At 35.6% G+C, this 23079-nt stretch overlaps 1 protein-coding gene across 37 annotated transcripts in view; it reads right to left on the reverse strand.

The window, feature by feature from the left end:
* The window catches only part of TRIP12 (thyroid hormone receptor interactor 12), a 137037-nt gene that overhangs the window by 82385 nt on the left and 31573 nt on the right, over positions 1–23079 (reverse strand). For 14 of the 37 annotated variants that reach the window (XM_081051222.1, XM_081051217.1, XM_081051250.1 and 11 more), the window contains exons 2-4: positions 17488–17634; positions 2308–2430; positions 684–1486 (exon numbers count right to left, since the gene is read on the reverse strand). In XM_081051222.1, the coding sequence (XP_080907348.1) occupies positions 684–1486; positions 2308–2430; positions 17488–17585 (1024 nt within the window). In that variant the 5' untranslated portion in view covers positions 17586–17634. The remainder of the gene's footprint in view (positions 1–683; positions 1487–2307; positions 2431–17487; positions 17635–23079) is intronic. The other 23 variants (XM_081051228.1, XM_081051231.1, XM_081051240.1 and 20 more) reach the window with 5 other exon arrangements.

Raw genomic sequence — 23079 nt, forward strand, 5'->3', positions numbered from 1 at the left:
AAAAAAGAGAGGAAGAATGTGCCTCGAGACCCCTTTTCTCCCACCTGGTTTAATTCTTTACGTGAATGTACTAATCTCAAACGTTAGTTCTTTCTACTCCACTACAAGCTTCAAGAGGACAATATTCTTTCCCATTTACCTAGGACCCACAGCCCCAGTGCATGGAACATAAGAGGTATTCATCTTCAGGGTGAACTCCTTCAAGTCCGTAAAATATTACATGTGAATAAGGTTTAATTATACTAAAGTACATTGATTCTAATAACTTAGCTCAGTGTTTCCATACATCAAGAATGTATAATAACAAAAAGAACATTTGATCTCTAACCTTGGTAAAGAGCAACTCATAACTAGAATAATTTTGTATCTGGTTATAGAAGAAAATCCAACTTGAGGTCCAACCCTGATATTAGAAAATAATTAGCATATGATGCAACAACAAAGAAAAACACATACTAAAACGTGGTGGTTTATTAATAAGATAGCATTCCTTATCTGTCTCCATAAAACTAAATGTGGTATCAATTATGTGCTGTTACATAGACATAGATAAATTAATAAATGTCAGGCTGCCCCAGACTGAGGGGAGGGCGGAGGAGGTCTGACTACCTTGAACACGATCACTTCTGACAAACCAACAGAAACTAATTTAAAGGAAAAAAATGATCTTTCCATAAACTTACTTGCTAATTTGGCCTGTAATCCAGAAGGTCCAGGTTTTGATGTCTCTGACTTAGAAGACCCTGGAAGAGACAGTTTTGTTTTAGGAAGGCTAACTTTAGGGCTGAAACGCGCAGCCCAATCAAATTTTGAAGAGCCACCAGTTTTACTCTGTTCCTTTTCCCTGCTACTTCTTCTGGGGCTGGGGCTGGAGGCTGAACGGGAACGCCTGGCTTTGTTCTGGTCTTTCCCTTGTTTCACCCTGGCACCTGGTGGAACAGTGGAGGAGGCCGAGGCTACAGCAGAAGACGAGGAGGAAGTAGAGGCAGCAGAAGAAGAGTCGGTGATGGCGCTACACCCAGCTTTGGCCGAGGTGGCTGATTTTGAAGCCAGCTTGGTAGGTTTTGCAGATCTCTCTTCAGCACCCGTTGATTCAGACACAGAACCACTCTTTATACAAGAACTCTCTGTCCTCTTTCTTTTCTGACTCCGTGAACTACCAGTGGCCCCACTCTTTCTGGTATGAGCCTTGCTTGTTGATGGCAATTGTGCAGATTTCAGTTGTTGCTCCTGGTCTAAATGTCTCTTCTTTGACTTATTGTGTGGTTTACTTGTTTCCGAGGGAGATTCAGTATGCTGAAGTGCTTTGGGTTTTTTTGCAGAGCTAGGAGAATTGGTCCTGTTGTAGTCTGGACTAGCACTGCGTTTCACTCCTCGAGAATTGTCTTTCTTAGGCACCTGCCCCGTTTTCTGCCTTTCTGAAGTATTGGCTCTGTCTGGATCCTCTGGTTGTGGAGCTATGACAGCAGATGATGAACTGCAGCTTCTAAGAGGTTAGATAAAAAGAGAGTCAATACCAGCCTGCCATCATTGAAACTGTCATATGATACTTATTTAACTTCTCAAATCTGTGAAAGTGCTTTAAAAAAAAATAAAGTACAAGTTTCCCTGATAAGTCCAGTACTAAATAAACATAGCTTTTCAAATGGTTCAAAGTAGGGGGCCAAAAAAGCAGGTGTGACTCTGGACGGTAAAATATTACAAGATCAGGTTAATTCTTTAGCCCAAAGATTACTGACACTAACACTGCTAATAACAAAATAAGAACTAAGATTACAAGAAAAAGAATACTTAGTAGTTCAGAACCAGTTGAAACTAAAACGCTGATGCTCTATTTACAAACAACTTTGTTCAAGCTTAAAACAAACAAGCATTAAATTGCTTTCAAAATGAGGGTTAGAAATTTTTGTATTGTATTATCATTAAATCTTTACAGTTACATTCCTTTCCAAAGACTCCTACCAATTAGATCTTAAGAAATCACTGACCTCTTGCTCTGACAATTAAAAACTAAAAACTAAACAAACAAAAAAAGAAAGTAAAATGGCACTTTGGATGCCTGCAATGGTTTGTTAAGCAAAAGGGGAACCTCACAGCTCTCTAAGCACAAAAAAAAAAAAAAGAGAAAAAAAAGTCTAGGGCATGTTACACCAACATCACTGCACAGCTGATGAACTATTAATGCAAAAAGTTACACAGAATAATGAAAACACACATCATAAGACTGGGTTAACCTGGTCAGTTTTAATATGCAATGATTCATATGCAAATAATTCTGCCTTGAAAATAAGCAATGTGAAGATTTACCTTTTAGAAAGGTGTCCCCTTGACAGTTCAGTAGTATTAGACTGCACTTTGGGTGCCTTAGAATTAGATTTTCTACTCTCAGGAGGGCTATATCCCTTATGTTTTGCCTGCCCTAAATGTGACCTGTCAGCAGAAAATCAAAACAGAAATCTATCAGGAAAGTGAGATGCAAATACAATACTGAAAGTGAAATATTTTTTCATTTTGAAAAAAAGCCTCCCAATTCATTATTGACCCTACCCTTTTCCCAAACATTTCTGTAATTATTATTCTGTCAAATAATCTGGCAAAACAAACTGCCTCTAAGAACCAACTCCCTCAATACCGAGGGAGGTTAACATTTTTTTGTTACCAGTTGTCATAATTGCATAGCAACATTATTATTAGGTTGGTGCAAAAGTAATTGTGGTTTTTTTCAATTATTAACCTTTTAAATTGCAATCACTTTTGCACCAACCTAATAGTTGCTTAAGCAATAATAAATTTTTCAGTGATTTTACTGTAGACATTCAAATATGTTCAATTTTTGCAAAACACAAATCTGGACTTTAGATCTAAAAACTATTTTTAATAGACAATGTGACTATTATAGCTTAAAGTTTACAGAAATTGCAATTTGTGATCCCTACAATGATACTGACGCCCAATCTGTACATTGTAATTCAGGTTAGCACAGTAAATGCAGAGGCAAATGAAATCAATTCTCAAACTGATTTTACACAGAAAAATCATTAAAGCACTAAATAGTGAATAAGCTTAACATGAAATCAATAGTGGTATTTGCTAAGAATTTAAAGCACTAATCAATAAAGTACACGAAAACCCAAGTCCTAGAGAGAGAGAGATAAAGAATTTACAACAAAATATTCTAAACACATTCAGAAGATTCCATCATTAATACATGGCTGGGTTATATTTATAATAAATCAAATCCTTATGTTAGCACTGTTCTAAGAGCAAGTTTGAGGGACATGAGATTTACATAAGCAAAGGAAGCATGCACTGACTGATATGTACCCAGAAAGGCTGGTGTTAACAGAAGTGAGACATTAATATTATTAGCAGATGCAATTTATATAATTCACAGCCTACATCCATGTAAATCATGAAAATGTCATAAAAGCATATTCTAATGAGAATAAGCAAGTTTCATTAATACCAAAGCTGATTACTGTTTAAAAAAAAATTAAGGTTTTCATTCTGAACACCATCTCAAAGTAACTTAGAAATAAGTCGCTATAAACCTCACACAAAAATTCTAATTGAATCTGTAAGGATGCCATACAGTTCTTAATATATCATACAAGTTCCACATCTCTTTAAAAAGATGATCTAAGGTTTCTTGTCTCAGTATCTTTATTTTTTCTTCCATTTTTCCAGAATTCAATACTGGATTCTTGAAAGAAGATATGAAACTAGCTTCTCAATGAAAAAAAATATTTCTTGCATCTGTAATATCATTTTTATTTCTAAGGATGTAATCTACAACAGAATCACTTTCTAAAGACTTACAAAAACAGATCAACTACTAAAAAACTCTTGGTTAGTCTTTCAAGTGCCTCAGTCTTCACTTTAGTACTGAATATGTTTTTCTTCACGGTATGTATCTTCTCTGGGTGTAGCCAAATGGAATCTTGTAAGATTTGTATACACTGTTATTTCATTTTTATTTTTCCTAGTCTTCCACTACAGACTAAAATTTTGCTGTTATCACATGAGTTTCTCAGGAAAGAGATTTAACTTCTAGGACTTGTTTTTGTTTATAATACATGTCTAGTAAACATACCTAAGTTCTACCCCTGTGTTTGAAGAAATAAGACTGAGAAAAAATTTTAAATCATTTCATAGTTATTTTAAAAGGTATAATGTTCCGTTTTCAGGGTATACAATTTACCATATTTTGCGATGTATAATGTGCACTTTTTTGACCAAATTTGTGAGGGGAAAAATAAGAATGTGCATTATACATGGGTGGTACTAATTCCGTATCTATAAAAATGTTTTTAATTCTTTTACATACGCTTATGAGTTAAAAATGTAACTCTGGAAATCAATAACGATATCCTCGTGCAAAATACTACCTTGGAATACGATAATTGGTTTTGTTGCACTTATGAAGAACTTGCAACAACAAAGAGTTCTTGGCCTTCTATGATGTGTAAATACTGTACATTTGTTACCAGTACATAGAATTTCTTATACCTTTTATCTGTTCTTGTGTTTTGTAATTATTTGTTCCATACAATTTCTTGTACCACAATACATTAAAAATTAAATGCTAAAATTCCTTTATAGTACAAAAAACAAGTACCTAAATATAAACAAACAAAAATTTGAATTAAATTAAAATGGGGGCGGCCGGTTAGCTCAGTTGGTTAGAGCGCGATGCTCTTAACACGGCTGCCAGTTGGATCCCCACAGGGGCCACTGTGAGCCGCGCCCTCCACAACTAGAGTAAAAACAACTACTTGACTTGGAGCTGATGGGTCCTGGAAAAACACACTTTCATAAATAAAAGTTTTAAAAAATTTAAAATGAAAGATTTTTTTCCTTGAAAGCTTGGGCCCAAAACATGGATGCACATTACACATGGGAGCACATTACACGGCAAAGTACGGTTATATCCGTAAAACGGTGTTTGTAAATTATGTCATTCAGGTTCTCGACAGCCTTAATTTCATAAAGTTTGCTCTAGATCAATTTTTCATGGAATCACAATTTCTGCTTCAATTATAAAATTTAAAATAATCCTTAATATAGTGATTCTAATTTTAAAAATCATACTTAAAACAACTTTATCCATTCAAAGCTAGGCAACTTTGTGATAATGTTCAGTTAAATATTCAAATGTCAATCCTAAAAAAAGTCATAATATAGCCCCAATAAATCTCAGTAATAATTAATATTCATTTTCTTTTGTCAACAGAAATTGATTGGCATCAACCTAACAGTTCCACTGTAGAGATAGCAGTCCTCCTCTCTTTTTAACCCAAATAAATTGTTCTCTGTCCTTAAAATACATCTAACTTTACATCCATCCAAAACTACTCCTGAATTTTTTTCATGGCCTTCCCAACACCTTCAATGAACTAAAGAATTTACCAAAAAAAGTAACTATCCAATCATCTTAGAAATTGAGGTTCACAAAAGTGGCTTAAGTCCAATAATGCCCAGTGATCTGATTATACCTTTCCTGAAATTATTTTAAGTGTCATATTCTCATGGAGGACTGGTTAAAAATACATTTTTAAAATACTGATCATTACTCTCCTTCTGCCTGTTGTTTAGCATGGTCTTAATACATTTTCTGTAAAAGGTAGTAAGTACTTTCAGCTGTGTGGGCAATATCATGTGTCAAAAAACAAGTACAAACTATATAAATAAATTTGCATGGCTATGATCCAATCAAACTTTTATTTACAAGAACAGGCAGTAGGCTGAATCTGTCCCTTGGGTCATAGTTTTCCAACCCTTGGCTTACCACAAGAAAAATAGGCAACCAGATGAGACTTAAAGTAACAACATGGAGTGTCCCAAAGTGGAGCTCTATTTTATTATACCCATTTATAAATTATTAATGCTTAGACTACTATAAACCTCCATAAAATAATACCCGATCTAGAATAGCCAATTAGAATATCACAGTATTCAGCACTAAATGAACCCTGATGCCTTTTAGTTTATTTTACCAACTCCCTCATTTATCGAACCTTAATTCTCCACATTCAGTTTTTATTAAAAAGCATAACTGTTTAAGATCCATCAAAATTTATATTCACTATATATATATACACACATATATATATATATATATATGTATCAAATTTGCAAACACAGCACAGTAAAATTCATGACAAACTCTTAGACAGCACCAGAATGAGCCCATTTAGTAAATTACAGCCCAAGGACAGGTGGGTGGATGGGTGTGGGTGTAGGTGATTCAGGAGCTTCTTTATCATGTAAGGGTGTTCCTGAAATAAACTCATGTGAAAATAAGACTGGACACTGAGTGCTCAAACCTATTATTTTTCTAAGGGGAGTCCTAACAAAAACATCATCAATTTTAATAAAAGATTAAGTCTCCACTATCATTTGCACCAATAATCACAGTTGGTCCACTCTTCGGAGTCTTATTTTTTGTACTTTCTCCTGTAAGTGTCAACTTTTAAAAAGGTTTGAAGACCAGCTTCAACAAAATTAAAAAAACACTTCAAGGGGAGACTTTCCATTCTGACATTTTCTTTCTTTATAAAAACAGGAGTAAATGGTTTTGAGCTTCCTGAAAATGTTTAACACAGTGCAAAGTGTAGTGGTTCTGGAAACCACTGAACTAGCTATCCTGAACTACATGATTTGTTTAAATCATTTCTGCAAGATTTTCACATTTTTCATATCTTCATAGATTACCGAATCTTCTTCAACTGAAAGCTCTATACCCATTTCAGTTCCTATATTAACAATGTAAGGAAAACTGCCTGGGAACCAATGCTACTTTCACGTTACATTGAAATCATTTTCCTATTTTCCACATGTATGTGGGCCAACTCACATTAAAGAAACACGTTGCAAAAGAACAGACTATAAGCAGCTCTGGGTTGTAAGTTTTCAAGACTAACTTGAAAGCAAGTCTCAAATGCCTATGGTTCACCTTTGCGCAAATCATAGTGACTGCCCCTTTTAAATACTTTTACTTTTACAGGTTGTTTAGTAAAATCCTTGGTAGTTCAAAGTATTAAAAACCATCTCTAGTCCAGAAGATATCTAAGAGGCCAAAACCTTGTATCAAAGAACACATTCTTATCTTAATATTAGGCAAAATGAGCAAAGTGGGTTACACTAGCTAGTTACTTCTTTATACTACAGGTCTTCAATTTGGTTTAAAATTAATTTCTATGCCAGACATATTCACAACTCAAACACATGTACATATTACCAAATATAAATGATTTGGGGCTTACTTACATCTTCGAGTTTATGTATATACAGATATACACATTTTTATGCGTTTGTATTTTAAAAAGCATAAAATTATTACATTATAGTTTTGTCTTCCAAAAATTAAATGCTTTGCTTGTAACACTATAGAATCCATGTTATAAATAAGTCCCCGATTTTCAATAATCAAGGTAGCAATTTCATTTGAACCACTTTAAACAAAAAACAAATGTTCTCTATAAAATGAACTGTTTTTTGTTTTTCTATTTTGATCACAACACTGAAGCTGATTAGTCTGACCAATGCCCCTATGTTTAGTTATGGCAAAATGCTAGCCCAAATGATTATGTAGTTTAAAGAACTCCTTGTTTATCTTTCAAAGCAATGTTTTTAAACATCAGTGGTTCCTCCTCTTGGGAGCATTTTGAAAACATATGTTGGGGAACAAGAGTGTTATTAGCATTTAGCAGGTGTGAACTAGAGGTAGGAGATTTCATGCAATACTCAGAACAGTCAGACACAATGAAAAACTGTTACTTTAGTGCTGGTAATATATGGAGACCTTATGAAAAAACTTGAAATCTGGCTGTGACATAGGTGAAAAATGGGCTTATAATTTCTCAGATTTGTTTTACATGATTTTTATGTTAAATTTCCCAGCAATGCTTGGGAATCAACAAAAATTGTATGTTTTTTATAGCTTTACCAACAGTCATGCATCATTTTGAAAAAGTCCACAATGAAAATGCTGCTTATGGCATTTAAGTCTGTTGCTGTGGTTGTCACACTCAATAAACTGAAATACAGATGCAAGCATCTGAATATAATGTCATCTGTGTCAATGTACCCAAGAATTTCCCTGAGATAATGTTATTTTGTTATCAACTGTTTTACAATTGCTTGTTTATTTTTACCTTTGTAAAATTCTCATACATTATGTTGATGATTTTAAACAGCTTGGGCCGGCAGTTTATGTATTTCTTAATTCAAGATACTAAAGGAGCATCATACTAAAGATATTGCATTACATGATATACATTATAGAGTGCGAGCATCAAGAACGACTGTACCATGACTGTACCACGCTATTCATTTCAACAGATATGTCAGGTTTGCCAACTCAAACATTAGCAAGTCATGACAGGGCATATAAATATGAATGACACACAGTCTAGTCCCTGTCCTCAAAGAGGTCAGAGTCTCATAAAACGAAGTGATCTACCAGGTTAATTTCTCCCATCAAAAGGAGAAATTAACTTCTAGCAGGAAAATACAGGCTTTATAGACCACATGGAATTTGAACCACACCCTGAAGGATGAAAAACTGAAGAAAGGAGCATTCCAGTCAAAAGCGGAATATAGACAAAGGTAGAAACAGGGAATTATGAAACCCTAATGGTACCTGGTAAATGGTAAGAATATCCCTGAGTACAGGTACATTAGGAAACATGGTTGAAAGGGCAGGTTAGGGCCTAAACGCCTCGTGAAAGGATCTAGATTTTTGTCCTTAATAACAGTTTGTAATAATTGACAGGGTTAGAAGTAGTTAGCCAAAAGCAAAAATTGTATATGTTCGCTCTCTGGTCAGCCAGCTCCACGTCTGGGAGTGTACTTTCTTTTACTAATAAACTTCTGCTGTTCATGCTGCACCAAAAAAAAAAGGAAAAAAGTTGTATATGTTCAGTGATATGGGTATATTAAGAATGGGTGAATGAACTACAACGCATACGTTATTGTGTAAAAAGGCAGCGGGATTGAATGTAATCAAAACCATGGGAATTTTATACAGCTCAATTTACTTTCACTCCCACATTTCACAAATAAAGTAGTTTGGTGATGAGTACAAACACCAAGAAAGTTAAAAGTAAATTAGTGATTAGCAACAGATTAATGATGCAGTACTGAGTATTTCATGAACTACATTGGCTTTTATAAATATCTGGTTAAAAACTGAGATGACCACAGAATACTTTACAAGGTGTGATTATGGGGTAAGCATTGTATCAATTCTTTAAATACATTATCGAATTTAATCCTCAAAGACACCCAAAGCATGAATATGCTTCCATTTTAAATATTTAGAAAGTGAGGCTTGCCCAAAATCACACAGCTCCTAGGCAGGAAAAGTAAGATTGAGTCCAAGCACTCCAACTGCCTAAATCTGAAATCCCACAGCTGATCTAGGGGTTCAGTGGTCAAAGCAAAAGGCCTGCATCTATGATTAGTACATTTTTCCTATCCATGCTGGTAGTTATGCCCCTAATTGCAAACAGGTAAAAATAAATGCCTTAAGGCTTTGGAGATGGTATATATGAGAAAAATGGAAGAAAACACACTTTCTTTTAATCTTTGAAAAAGGAGTCCTCCTGCTTCCTTTTGCTTTCTGTATTACATAAGAAAACAGCCTTCCATATGTGATGCTAAAACTCGCTGTTCAATTACTGAAGCAGCATTTGTATATGCATTCATTTTTTAAGTCACACTGACGTTCTTCTAGGAAAGCATTCTGAGTCTGAGAGAACACTTGTAAAAAGTGGTGTGAACATCAGATTCCCTCAATATTGAGGGACGTAAGAATCAGCAAATCATAAGTTAAGGATATTAAATAATTTATGCAGCTGACATACTTATGCTGTGACTTTTGGAAAAAATTTCACACTTGATGACTAAAGTAAGAAATATATACTGCAAAGAAAATTATAAGACATAAAATATGACTTTGTTGGTCCAATAAAGAACTTAATACGGTACTATTAAAAATCCAATGTACATAACATCCAACCAGAAAAAAGTAACCTCTGCTCCTCCTTAGACCAAGGCAACCATGCCACTATTTAACACAACACTATATAAATCTTGCCCTCTAGCTGCAAGGCCTCATGGGACAGGCTAGCCTTCTCAGCATTCATTACCAAAGCAGTGCTAAAAGTAGAAGAGTGTATGTACACATGGTTCTGCAGCTAAGATTCCCCGTTGACGAAAGGAGCCAGACCCAAATTACCTGGCCAACCCTAGAATAAATTGTTTTTTAAAATGATTAGTCCTAAAAAACAATGACGGTCTTTTCACATCACAGCATGTCTCCCCTTAACATTCTTCTCCTCCAAAAGATGACACTTGACCTTCCATTTGAGCAAAGGTCAGGATAAAAAAAGAGAACACACAAAAAAAGGAATATAAAAAAAGGCTACCATACTGGTTAAGCAAGTGAAAGAGAACACATCATATCTATGGCTATGTTGTACTAAGTAAAATTTAGGGAAAAACGGACTGTTGTAGATATGGCAGTAAGAATTAAAAAATGATGTTTAAATAGCCTGTGGTAGCTGTAATATGCTGTTTACAAATATTCTATTTCTCCTCTTTCCAGAAACATGGTAGAATGGTATCTGCTGAACCACTTGGAAGTTACATGTAGCCATGTAACTTCCTCTGGTCAAGGGAATGTGGGTGGAAATGAATCACTTCTGGAGGAAGCCTTAGAGAGCACGAGGGCAATTCACCGTATCATCTTGTCACAAGTAATGTTACCTGACTACCTAAACATTCAGACATGGAGCAGAGAGCCTCCAGCTGATCCAATGTATGGACACATTTCCTCGTGGCCACACTGTTATATGAATATTTAGGAGCTGTCTGTCATTACTTCTCTAGACTTCATTATTTAGCTGTTTTGATTCTGGAGATATGCATGAATTATTTTAATAAAATTCTGCCTTAATGTAATACAAACTCAGTATAAAATTGTATTTATCCATTTGTAGAATGGATACACAGCCCATTTAAACCAAGCCTTAGTTCAACTTTCCTTCACTTTAATTGTCTTTTCATGACCATTTCAGCAAAAAAAGTCACATTTCTGTGCTTAGAAATGCCAAGGAAATAAATCTCCTTATTTCTACCCCACCCAAGTATTTGTTGAACACCTACTGCTTATGATCAAAGTTCCAAGTGACATAGAAAAATGAAGAAAAAGTCCAAACTCTGGAAGTAACTAATGATTCCATGTTTCAAGTAGAGACAAATAGAGCTACACGTACCATCTGCTTTGCAACTGCTTCTTCAGCCTTCAGAGCCCAGATCAACGAGGTCATCCTCCAGAAATGTTTCTTACCTGACTCTAATAATCCCCTACATGCCCATTTTCCATACTGAGTTGGAACTGCTTGTGACAAAAGCTATTCTACTCTCAGCTTTATAACTATCACCTGGCACAGTGCTTACAAGCATGGTGTTCTACAAATGGATAAATACAATTTTATACTGAGTTTGTATTACATTAAGGCAGAATTTTATTAAAATAATTCATGCATATCTCCAGAATCAAAACAGCTAAATAATGAAGTCTAGAGAAGGCAAGAGTCAGTACCACTCAAATAAATTAAGGAACTGAAGCTTGTTATAACGTTAATACACACACTCTCTAATATATTTGCTTTTCTGTCTGTCCATCTTCTTCCTTAGGCAAGAGACATGCAGTTGGGGAAGATTCACAACTTCCCTTTGCTACTGGGAAAGCTTCCAGTTTTTCCCACTTTGGATCATGTGACCACCTGAGTCCAATCACCGAGCTCAGAAACATGGAAGACTGCAGATTCTGCCAGCTCTGGCAAAAGACTAGGCAATAAGTAGCCAGGAACAGAGTAAAATCACATTGGAAAAAATTAACTACCATTCGAAATGCATGAGTAAAGAACTGAGGGAAATCATTCCACAAAGAGGGTTACTGCTGTAAGAGGGGCTACTATGTGCTGAACAGATTAGAAGGTCAGTTCACCTGTATACTGGCACAAAAGATTAACATTTGCAAAAAAGTATCCTCCTCAGATCTCACCCCTTAAGCTTATTTTTTTCTAATGTTTAACCTCATTACTATAGACACACCAATAAAGATTAATGCAATTTTTCCTTTTCAAATTAGCAGGAAAATGCAAAATGGAGATAATACAAACAAAATAATGAGAAAAACACTCTTTTTCCAAATCGTGTTAAGTAAATTGAAGGAAAAAAATTTACTTGAAACAAGTTAACCACAGAAAACTCCCTTTAATGAAAGAAATTTCATTTCCGGGGACCTATCCTTAAGAGATACCTAAAATGCAAGCATTTAATATAAGTAAAAACTTTCCCCATTGCAACCATTTAACTATCCAAAAACTGAAAATCATGGAAAATATGTATACTCAGGAAATGTGACTATTTATAAACAATTATGACATGAGAAAATGTTAGGATGCTGATTTTTTTTTAAAAGCAGGATCCAAAACTGTATTTAAAGTAATCAGCTACACGCTAAATTGTATTTTAAAGAGATAAAAATCAAAATGCTAACACAGACATCTCTGAAAAACATTTTTTGTGCTTTTTTTTTTTGTATCCCATCCTTTTGAAATAGTTTTTGAAGCAAAATATAAATCTTTTTCTTTCTGTATAATAAATGCTGGCTGTAAATAAAAATATCTCTGCTGTGACAATGTTAACAAAAAGCTATAACTTACAGATCTCATACTGAGTTTTTATGCAGTAATAGTTATTAAAAATTGCTGACAAATTTTTCAGTGGGGGTGGAGATGTGGGTTAGATTGGATTCAAGCATTGCCTCACACCATTAAAAAACTTGACAGATTACAGTAAAACATAAAAATAGAACCATGACAGAAATGAGAAGAAAATTTTATTCTTAGGATGGAGAAGGCAAAGGAAGAAACGAAACAAAGAGCTGATAAACATGATTATCTAATTTTTAACATATCCATAAATTAAGACAAACCATAACAGGTAATAAGATTTGCAAAAATATTTGCTTGTGTCATTAGGTTGATACCCATCCCATGAAGGGCTCCAACAAAAGAATAAGCATCTCCTAATTAAAACAGACAAAAGACAGTAACAGACAACTCACAATATAAGTAAAAATGGCCAAAATGTGGGAAGATATTCAACTCTATAGTAACCAAGGAAATGATAACTTTAACCAAAAGAATCATTTTTCTCCACAAATTTTTATTTTTTTGGTATGCTATCTTAATTAGGATATGGAAAAATTGGTGCTCTCACAAAGTATTAGAGTATAAATTGGTCCAATCATTCATAAATAAATAAATAAATCAGTTTGATCTTTCTGAAAGACAATTTCGTAATTTGTTACACCAGAATATTCATACCCTAAGGTCCTATAAACCCACTTACGAAATTTAACTTGATAAAATCTGTTAATTTTCCTGACGCTTCTCAACTTTCTATTGTTAACATGCTGTGTTTTTATAACGAAAACAACATCAAAGAAACTATCACTACAGCAATCTTAACCAAAGTTGCTATAAAACTGAATTCAATCCCACCATTGCCATTTGAAAACAAGAAAAAGCACATGATATAATGAAAATGCTACTGCATGGCCAAGAGGGAGGGAGAGCCTACAAATACCTGTGCTAGAAGTGGAAAAGGCTAGGAAGTATCCCTGAGAGCAAGCCAACAGAGAAGCAGTGGGAGTGATTTCCTAAAGAAGAAAAAGAGAACAGAAAAGAGAGGAACAGATCAGCTATAGCCCAAAAAATTATGGAAAAAAGGAAAAGAGAAAAATAATAGAAGAGGAGTAAGATGTCTAGTTCAATTATGACAAGAGATGAGGATGAGTGAAAAAGAAGAGGGAATAATCAGGAAAAACTAATATAATCCCCATATCTTAAGGATGAACAAAACCTCTTCTATTAAAAAAAAAGTAAGGGTCGGCCCGGTGGCTCAGGTGGTTGGAGCACAGTGCTCCTAAGGCTGAGCTCACTGGTTCGATTCCCACATGGGCCAGTGAGCTGCACCCTCTAGAAGTAGGATTGTGAACAACAGAGCTGGGCTGCCGTGAGCAGCCGGAGGGCAACTGGGACAGACTGCCTCAGCCAGAGGGAGCACAAGCCTTGTAATACCAGCAGGGGTTAGGGAGCTGTGTCCTACACAACTAGACTGAGAAATAATGGTTGAACCGGAGTGGGGGACGGGGGGAGACGCGCAAGAAAGGGGGGCAGGGAGATTTTTTAAAAAATAAGTAACCTTGATTTGGGGGAAGGGCATGTAAGGTCACAGGAAGAAAGCTAAGTAAAGAAGACAAGCTTAATCCAAGTTTGGAAGAAAACAGAATGGATCAAAAATGAATGAACTTATATAAAAACTTCTACCAGGGAAAATCTGCCTCTTAAATTCTAAGTTGGATGAGTTAATACTCTCAATTATAAGTACTTCATACCTTCCTCTAAGGCAGGGGTGTCCAAACTGCAGCCAGCGAGCCAACTGTGGCCCGCAATCCATTTTTTATTGGCCCGCAGCAAATTCCAAAAATATATTTAGTTTACTTAAATAAACCAGGTGAGGCAATAGTACTTCACCTCGAGTGAGTGGCCCGGCTGTTTGTGTATTTTACCGCATATGGCCCTTGGTAAAAAAAGTTGAAAAAAGTTTGGACACCCCTGGTCTAAGGCCTTCATCATACGGTCCAAGTAGTTTGTGCAGTAAAAACAGTTTAGCACAATGAAAAGAATCACTGACTTCAGAGTCAAGAGTTCGGGAATCAAGTCCTCACTACATACTAGTTGAGTTAAACTGAGCAAGAAACCTACCACATTTATTAAACAGGAGATACATACTTAGCACATAGCTTCTGTTGAGTCTCAATTGAAATACATATAAAATATTTTTTAACTTAAAATACTCCACCAGTGCTGTTGTAGTAGCAGATGTTGTTACTCTTATCATTTTTGAATCACTATCTCTATGATAAGACCAAGTCCACTGTTTTTTGGAAACAAAACCCACAATAACATTTTACTTAGGAAAAGTAAGCACAGGAGTCAGATATGAAAATAAAAATATAATTTTAATTGCTCTCTCCCAATTAATCCCAATCCTCTCACTCCCAAAAATCATGAAAGTTTCTCAGAGGTCTGATAACTGCTAGTAGAGCACACTTCTACTGGGGCTTCAAAAGTTAGTCTGGGGTTTGATGAAAAGGTACCTTCCAGTTCTGAGATGCTATCACGAGCAAATATATCAAGCTGTCTAAGAAGGCAAAATGAAATTCTGATGAGCAAATATCTTCTAATTTGCATTCTTAGTCAAACTGATAAAACTTTTTGGCTAAAGTTCTAAATTTCTATATCCTGAAAATTATACTAATCTACATAAAAAACAGGGAAAACCTATAGACTGCATGTACACAAACTTATTACTAAATTATGGTACAGCCATACAACTGAACATAAAGACTTTGAAAGTCATGTTTTTAAGCAATTTTTAAGGACACAGAAAATGACATATATGATAAAAGGTTAAAAAAGTGACTACGCTCTCTTTTGTGTACTACTTTTGTGGGGAAATGTTTTTTGAAGACATGTACAAGTTGAAATTGTGAAAACTGAAATGAGACATTATTGAAAAGGAAGAGGGATTAAAGCTCTAAAATCCCTAATTACATTTTGCTCTTTGGCCTGTTTTCAGCCATTCCAAATGCATTTTAAAATTCTATTCTTTTCCTTCACAATTGAGCATATAATTTATTGGCTTAAACTATGTGAACTACAATGATTTATCATTCCATAAATCTGAGTTCCATCTCGATTACAACTTTCTTATGTATACAAAGGCATTTTAATCACTAATATCAAGTGAAACTAGTATTTCCATTTGTTTCACGCCCATACCTTTAAAATGTATAATATAGTATATAAATAATTTTACATGAGACTGATTTGTAGAAAAGATAATGACGCCAAAACATCACTGTGGATTTTAGAAGCAAAGTACCGTGTAAGAGCCCAAAATGTTTGTCAGTCATGTGCAAGAGTCCAAATATAACCTCAGGATTAATAATGTATGAAACTGTAGTTGTTCAAAAGGTACAACTTACTTAGGAGCAAATACATGCACATACACGTACATACACACATACATGCAGTAAAAAAAGAGTAAGGAGAAATATGCCATGTAAGTGGTTAAGAGTGGATTGTGGAATTGCGATGCTTTTCTTTACACTTTTCTGAATTTTCCAAATTCTCTAAAATAAATATGTAACATTTTTATAATGGGGCAGTGGTATTTTTTACTTGATAGGATAAAGTGTGGTTGCTCCAAAGAATAAGCTAAGTCAAAAACAAAAAAAAAACAAAAAACAATCTCAGACATAACTTTTTACTAAGCATTATACTAAGAGCTTAACATACTAGACAATACTGAAACTAACCAATAACCCCATGAAATAGGTATCCCACTATGTGAACTAAGAAATTGAGGCTTCCTAAAAAATTTAACTAAAGGACACACAGCTATTTAATGGCAGGGGCAGAAATTGCACGCAAAACTGTACTAATCCAAAGGACACATGCTCAACCACTAAAATAGCCTGGCGTCAAGATGTTTCATTTTATTCTTCACATTTAACATTAAAAGGTTTTTTTTATAATTTACTGAAATATACATGTATATACGTATATATATAGTAATGCCTCAAAGTGTTGCATTGGGTAATCATGTTAAAATTTAGCAATTATTTATTGCAAGCTAAACAAGATTAACCCATGGAATGGAAAATAAGGCCTTGCAAGTAAAGTTCTGAGTACCTTACACATAAAATGAGTCCTCGGATAGCTCAGACACAGAATTTTACATTCAAGAGAACCCATCTGATTCTTCACACTACCTCCTATACAACTACTCCAACTAAAAAGACCAGCTGAAAACCAGATCACTAAGAAAATCATGAGAACTGATATGCTAACAAGTCAGACTGCCTCACCAGCCTGTCAGCATCCATGTTGTCAAAAAGATGAGGAAAAAACTCAAAAGCTAAGTACCAAAGGTCAAGATCTTAAATTAAAACAAATGAAGCTTCCTTTCAATAAAGTAAATAAAGTCAACATATACATAAAGAAGGGACCACAAAGGATTGAAAGATGTGTTGTCCACGTGTTTAGGAAGTGAAGATAAAGAGAAAGGGCGAACAAAACATAAAATTCCATATACTGACACTTAAATTAGATTTTTGATAATGTCAATGAATGAGAATTATTTTTCTGAGTCTGGCATATTTGGAGAATGACTAAAGAATTGCTTTGAATTCCAGTTTTACTTGTTACTTGGCTCATGAATCAAGAAAAAATTACTCATTTGTAGTGAACAAGTTCTGGTTTGAAAAACAATGAGGTTTTAAAAAACATTTTCTTTTATTCCCAATTCCTTTTCAAATTACGATTAAATACATACCTTCCTCCTATTGAGTCGTCTTGTGGTTGGGCCCCGGCAGTGTTCCTCTGTGAACGTCGCAGTGACCCCCCTGGATTGTTATTAGGCCGGTTGGACATTGGCACCTCTCTCTTGAAGGGACATACCCTTTCTAGACACTACCATTCACTAAAAGGAAAAAAGATGAGAAAAAAATATCAGCTATACATAGTACAACACAGAAAACAAATAAAGAGCACCAAAGAAGAGGGGGAAATTTTATGTAAACATTTTGATTCAAGGTATTGAGGTCCAGAACGCAGCACCTAAAATTAATAGATTTTTTTTCATAGAACACCCATGAAATTCCCATTCGAAAAAAAGCACAGGGGCCAGCCCAGTGGCTCAGGCGGTTAGAGCTCCATGTTCCTAACTCCGAAGGCTGCTGGTTCGATTCCCATGTGGGCCAGTGGGCTCTCAACCACAAGGCTGCCAGTTCAATTCCTCAAGTCCCGCAAGGGATGGTGGGCAGCGCTCCCTGCAACTAAAATTGAACACAGCACCTTGAGCTGAGCTGCCGCTGAGCTCCCTGATGGCTCCGTTAGTTGGAGCGTGTCCTCTCAACCACTAGGTTGCCGGTTCGACTCCCGCAAGGGATGGTGGGCTGCACCCCCTGCAACTAGCAACGGCAACTAGACCTGGAGCTGAGCTGCGCCCTCCACAACTAAGATAGAAAGGACAACAACTTGACTTGGAAAAAAGGCCTGGAAGTACACACTGTTCCCCAATAAAAGTCCTGTTCCCCTTCCCCAATCAAACCTTTTAAACAAATAAACAAACCAAAAACCCAGAGCACAGATAGAAACGTCCTATCTTTGCTTCCACATTTAGTACTATATAGAAAAGGGCACTGCACCTAAAGTCAGGGTACCTCGGCTCAAGTCCTGTGATAGAACAGGTATCAGAGAGTCTGCCTGTGTACAAACCACAACCTCTGGCCTCGGGTTCCTCAGCCACAGGATAAGACACTTCGTGACTACTTCCCAGTAGTGCTGTGAATAACAAATGGAATCATAAGTACAAAGGAAACCATACAACTACCATATCTTAATGGAGAAATGAGGAGAAAGCAGCTCAAGTACAGTAAACTGAGAAATGGTCCCAGATATCTTCCATTTCAACATCAGCTGTGCTGGTTATGACATTGGACAAAAAAACTTAAAATCTAGATTTTGTTTGCCTCTTCTGTAAAATCACCATGTTGCCTCAGAGTTGTTAGCAATAATAAATTGTGAAGGTACTTGTAAGCGTAACTTACGAACGTAGCTCAAAGTACACTTCTGAATGAATCTGAATTTTCTATCTTTCCATAAGAAATTGAATTATATTAAAAAGTGCTGACATTTCAAGAACATCAGTATAGTTTCACTGATATAATAACATGCCAACATTACTATCACAGAAAGAATTACGATTTGCATAAATCAAACCTATCACAATTTTTCTTAAACCTCCAAACTCCAAATAGAGTTCTTAATTACTCCTACTGGGAGGGAAGGAAAGGAATGATCCTACATCAGAGAAACTGGTGCCAAAGAAAATGTAAACTAATCATAACTAAATCTATTACTGAATTGTTTTAAGAGATCCCGTGCACTACAACAGGAGAAAGTGGGTGTTCTTTTGCGTTCCATGTTGACCCCTTTCAGTAGAAAGGAATGTATTTCTGTCCCACATCAATTAATACACGAAACTTTGGTCAGAAAGTTTAAATTACTAATGTAATAACTGTCAATTTTAGAAAGGCAGGAAATACTATGCAAACATTAAGAGAAATGTACTGATATAGAAAGAGCTCCCCAAGATATGTTAGGGGTAAACAGTATAAAGCTGCCGTCTGTAGGTATGTATATTAAAAGGGCTTACTTACTAATCTTTATAAATTGTCTACACGTTGAAAATCGATGGAAGGATTCATAAAACAGATCTTGTTAATAATACTCACTGGCTTTGAGAAAGAGAACTGGGGGTCTGAAGTTTGAGATAAACGAAGAGTCGTTTTTATAGAGTATTTTCCCTCTGTAAGCAATAAGGTAGGTCACTGCAGCACAGTAATTACAAATGAGAGTTCTGTAATCAAGCTGCCTCTGGCTGAGTCTAAACCCTGACTTCAACACCATCAAGTTGTAAGACTTTGTACATATACTTTTCTGTGCTTCAGTCTATCAAATGGGGACAAAGAATTTAACCTCACAGAGCAGTTGTGAGCATTAAATGAGAAAACCCATGCAAACCACTTAACACAGTGCCTCTCATACAGCATGGGCTCAATACATACAACATTTATTCGAAAGAATAAAAAGACTTGTGGTAAAATAAAATTCGGGGGGAAATTTTACCATAAAGACCACTGAGTTTTAAATTTCTAGAGTTTTAAATTTCTGAATTTTAAATTTCTAGAGTCAACACGAGTTTTCAATTTCTAGCAATGTAGTTTCAAAAGTGAATTTTGCTACAAAGATAACATAACTAAAAACAATGTTTTTAATTAAAGATGAGCATCACAATCACCTGGGAAGCTTTGTCAAAATATTAATGCCTAGCCTCTGTCTGCCCTCAAGATTCTGATTCTGGGGGTACAGAAATTCGAGACAGATTTTACAAGAGCTCTCTTGGTTATACTGCACTAGAACAATTGCATCCCATTAAATGAAAGGCCAGACTATTTCAGAATTCATTCAAGAAGTTTTACTACTTCCAATACCATCTCAGTGCTATTTCACTTGGACCCTAAACAATATAGATACAAGAGAATAGCATGTGACTACTGCTTTCACTATCATTAAGCAGGGTTGGTAGATCTCACTTGCCCACTTCCCTATTTAAATGCCTACCGTATGTCAGGGGTGCTAAGTCATTCAAATGAATATGTCACACTGGTTAATTTGACCTGTAGTTACACCAAAGTAACCTTAATAATGCTCCCAACATCTTCGAAGGTTGTTAACGAGAATCATTATCAGCCAATAGTCCATGTAAGAATAATTCTTGAGATTTGAGAGAGTACGATGGCAACTAAGAAGACAGTTATTTATCAAAGGGATGGCTGCTTTTAAAGCACAACATGATCTTTACAAGGAGGCCAGACTTGGTTAAACTTTAGAGTTTGAATTCCCAAAATAGGATCTCCCCTCTGCCAGGTATCAACAAATCCAAAGCTGGATAGGACCCACAGGGATGATTAAATTCAACACCTTACGTCACAGACAAATCCAAGTGACGAAAGTTCAAGTCACGTGTTGAGGACTCAGTCCTCTGAATCCTGATACTAAGGAGCCCCATCCCCTCTGGAGATCACCACTATCTCAACTTTAGCCAAAATGGAACTCCTCCAGGTAAGAGCTCAGAAGTTCGCACCATTCAATGATTTCTTTCTTATGTGAATATTCTGTACCATATTGACCAATTAATTATGCCTACCATATTTTATTCATTAAAATTTAAAACACACACAAAAGTGAGTTATACTAATATAAAAACTATATTGCTAGAATTCGTGTTTTAATAACCTGAAATGAATAGAAATTCAACATTCCGTCTTAATTGGCTATCTCACAATATTGAAACTAGAAGCTTTAAGTCCAGCCATTAACAACCTATCAAGTCCTGAAATATACTACCTTTCTAAACAGGGATGTATCTTCATTTCTGTGAAAATAATCACCAAGATTTTTCACCTTTGGTCCTAAAGCACTGAAATAAAATAATGGCATGTATGACTTTGAATTCAATAGAAAAAGTACAAAAACACTAATGGATATGTTCAAGATTGAAAGCAAGCTCACGAGGACTGTTCACAGTTCTAAGCGTACAACAAACCTACTCACTGTTCAAGTTAAATAGCACTTGAATTTTAGGTGAAAGCATTTAGCTTTTCAGGCAAACAGAACTTCAGGAAAAGCAACTGTGTATTAATCTACATTTAAAAACTCATTCTTAAAATTTTATAAGGATATTCTTTCAAGAAAATTTCAGCTGCAAACATTTTGGAAATTGATTTTCCTGTTCATAACTCAAAATCACAGGAGAGAGGTTAAGGATAGGGGGAAAAAAAGCTTAAAAGAAAACAACCATTCATTTTGTGTAAAACTTTCAGAACACCAAGAAAAATCGATTGCAACATTTAACTTTAGAATGTCATAGTTCTTCCTAGTCAAATAGCCACAAAGGTTAGTATTTATGCAGAATTTTTACCACATGAAGGAAATTTGATAGACTGGAGGACAAATCTCCAATGCAGTATAACCCAGAACAGTCATGAACGACCCCAGAGCAAGCTAGTAAGTTTATTCCTGTAATCCCTACCTATTACCTATTTGATAGGCAACTCTAAAAACTGTTAAGTTGTATTATTTTCACTGTGAAGATGGTCTTTTTTACAAAGCTAATACATACTTAAATCCCCCAGTGTCTACAAAAAGGTTTCAGCTTTCAGAATTGACATTTAAAATGAATTTTATTTATCCAGTGTGTCCCCCACTAATTTTAGATGTGGTCCTCCAAGGAGACGAGGTTTGGCTTCAAATTATGAAACTGGAGTCTAATAACAACAGTAATAAACACAACTTGCATGGGACTTTATTCATGTTTATTCTAAAACAAGCAAAATTTAAAAGTGCCAATGAGCCTCATAAGCCATTTTAATATTCCTCCTTTACAAATAAGGAAACTGAAGTGTTACAAAATTAAGTAGCCTACACGCACCAAGGAACGGCATCCAGAACTGCAGACTATAACCACGAACACTCGATCAAGAAAGAAATGACTAGGTCTTAGGAGGAAGTATGGTAAGTTAAACACACCAGGGGCAAATATTCAAGAACTCCACCATAAAACCGAAGTTATCCTTCCTTATAATAGAAGTCATTCTTACTTAAGTACGAATGGCAAGGATTTCAAACAAGACTGTCTAAACTGGCAGTGAATAACTTTAAGCTTCCCTAAGAGCAAGGGATTGAGAGGTGCTGACACGCAGAGGCAAACAAAGCTATCCCAGCTCACAAGGAGCTTACTGCTCTGTATCCCCTACGAGACTGACTACAAAACAGAATGCAAAGGCTCAAATCCCCGCTCTACTACTTAACAATGGTAAGACATACAAGTACCTACTTTCATCCATTTTTTTCTCCACTAAACTAGAGATAATATTATTAACTTTAGGGTTTAAGTATTAGGGGAAATATATATAAGGCTGTTAAATTAGTGCCTGACACACGACAGCTGACATTTAATGAGTGCCTGTTAAGTACAATGAAGTGACTGGTCAATCTGGGAAAGGGGGTTAGTCGTCAGGTCCACCAGCTGACTAAAGAATTTGAGAGAGAAAAATGACCCCCAAAAAAATTCCTACAAAACCATTTGGGACCGTCTGTATTTCACTCTGATTTAGGAAGGAGGTTTAAAAACAAACAAAATCCTAGCAGTTAGTATGCATGATATACAGTGGTACCTCGCTTTTCAAACGTAATTCGTTCTGGAAAATCCTTCGAGTTCTGAAACGTTCGAAAACAGCTGACAGCTAGGCCTCAGGATCTTGCACTCAGTGGAAGCTGCGTGGCATAGTCAACTTTGAGG

This window comes from Rhinolophus hipposideros (assembly GCF_964194185.1).
Source record: "Rhinolophus hipposideros genome assembly, chromosome: 6".
NCBI lineage: Eukaryota > Metazoa > Chordata > Mammalia > Chiroptera > Rhinolophidae > Rhinolophus > Rhinolophus hipposideros.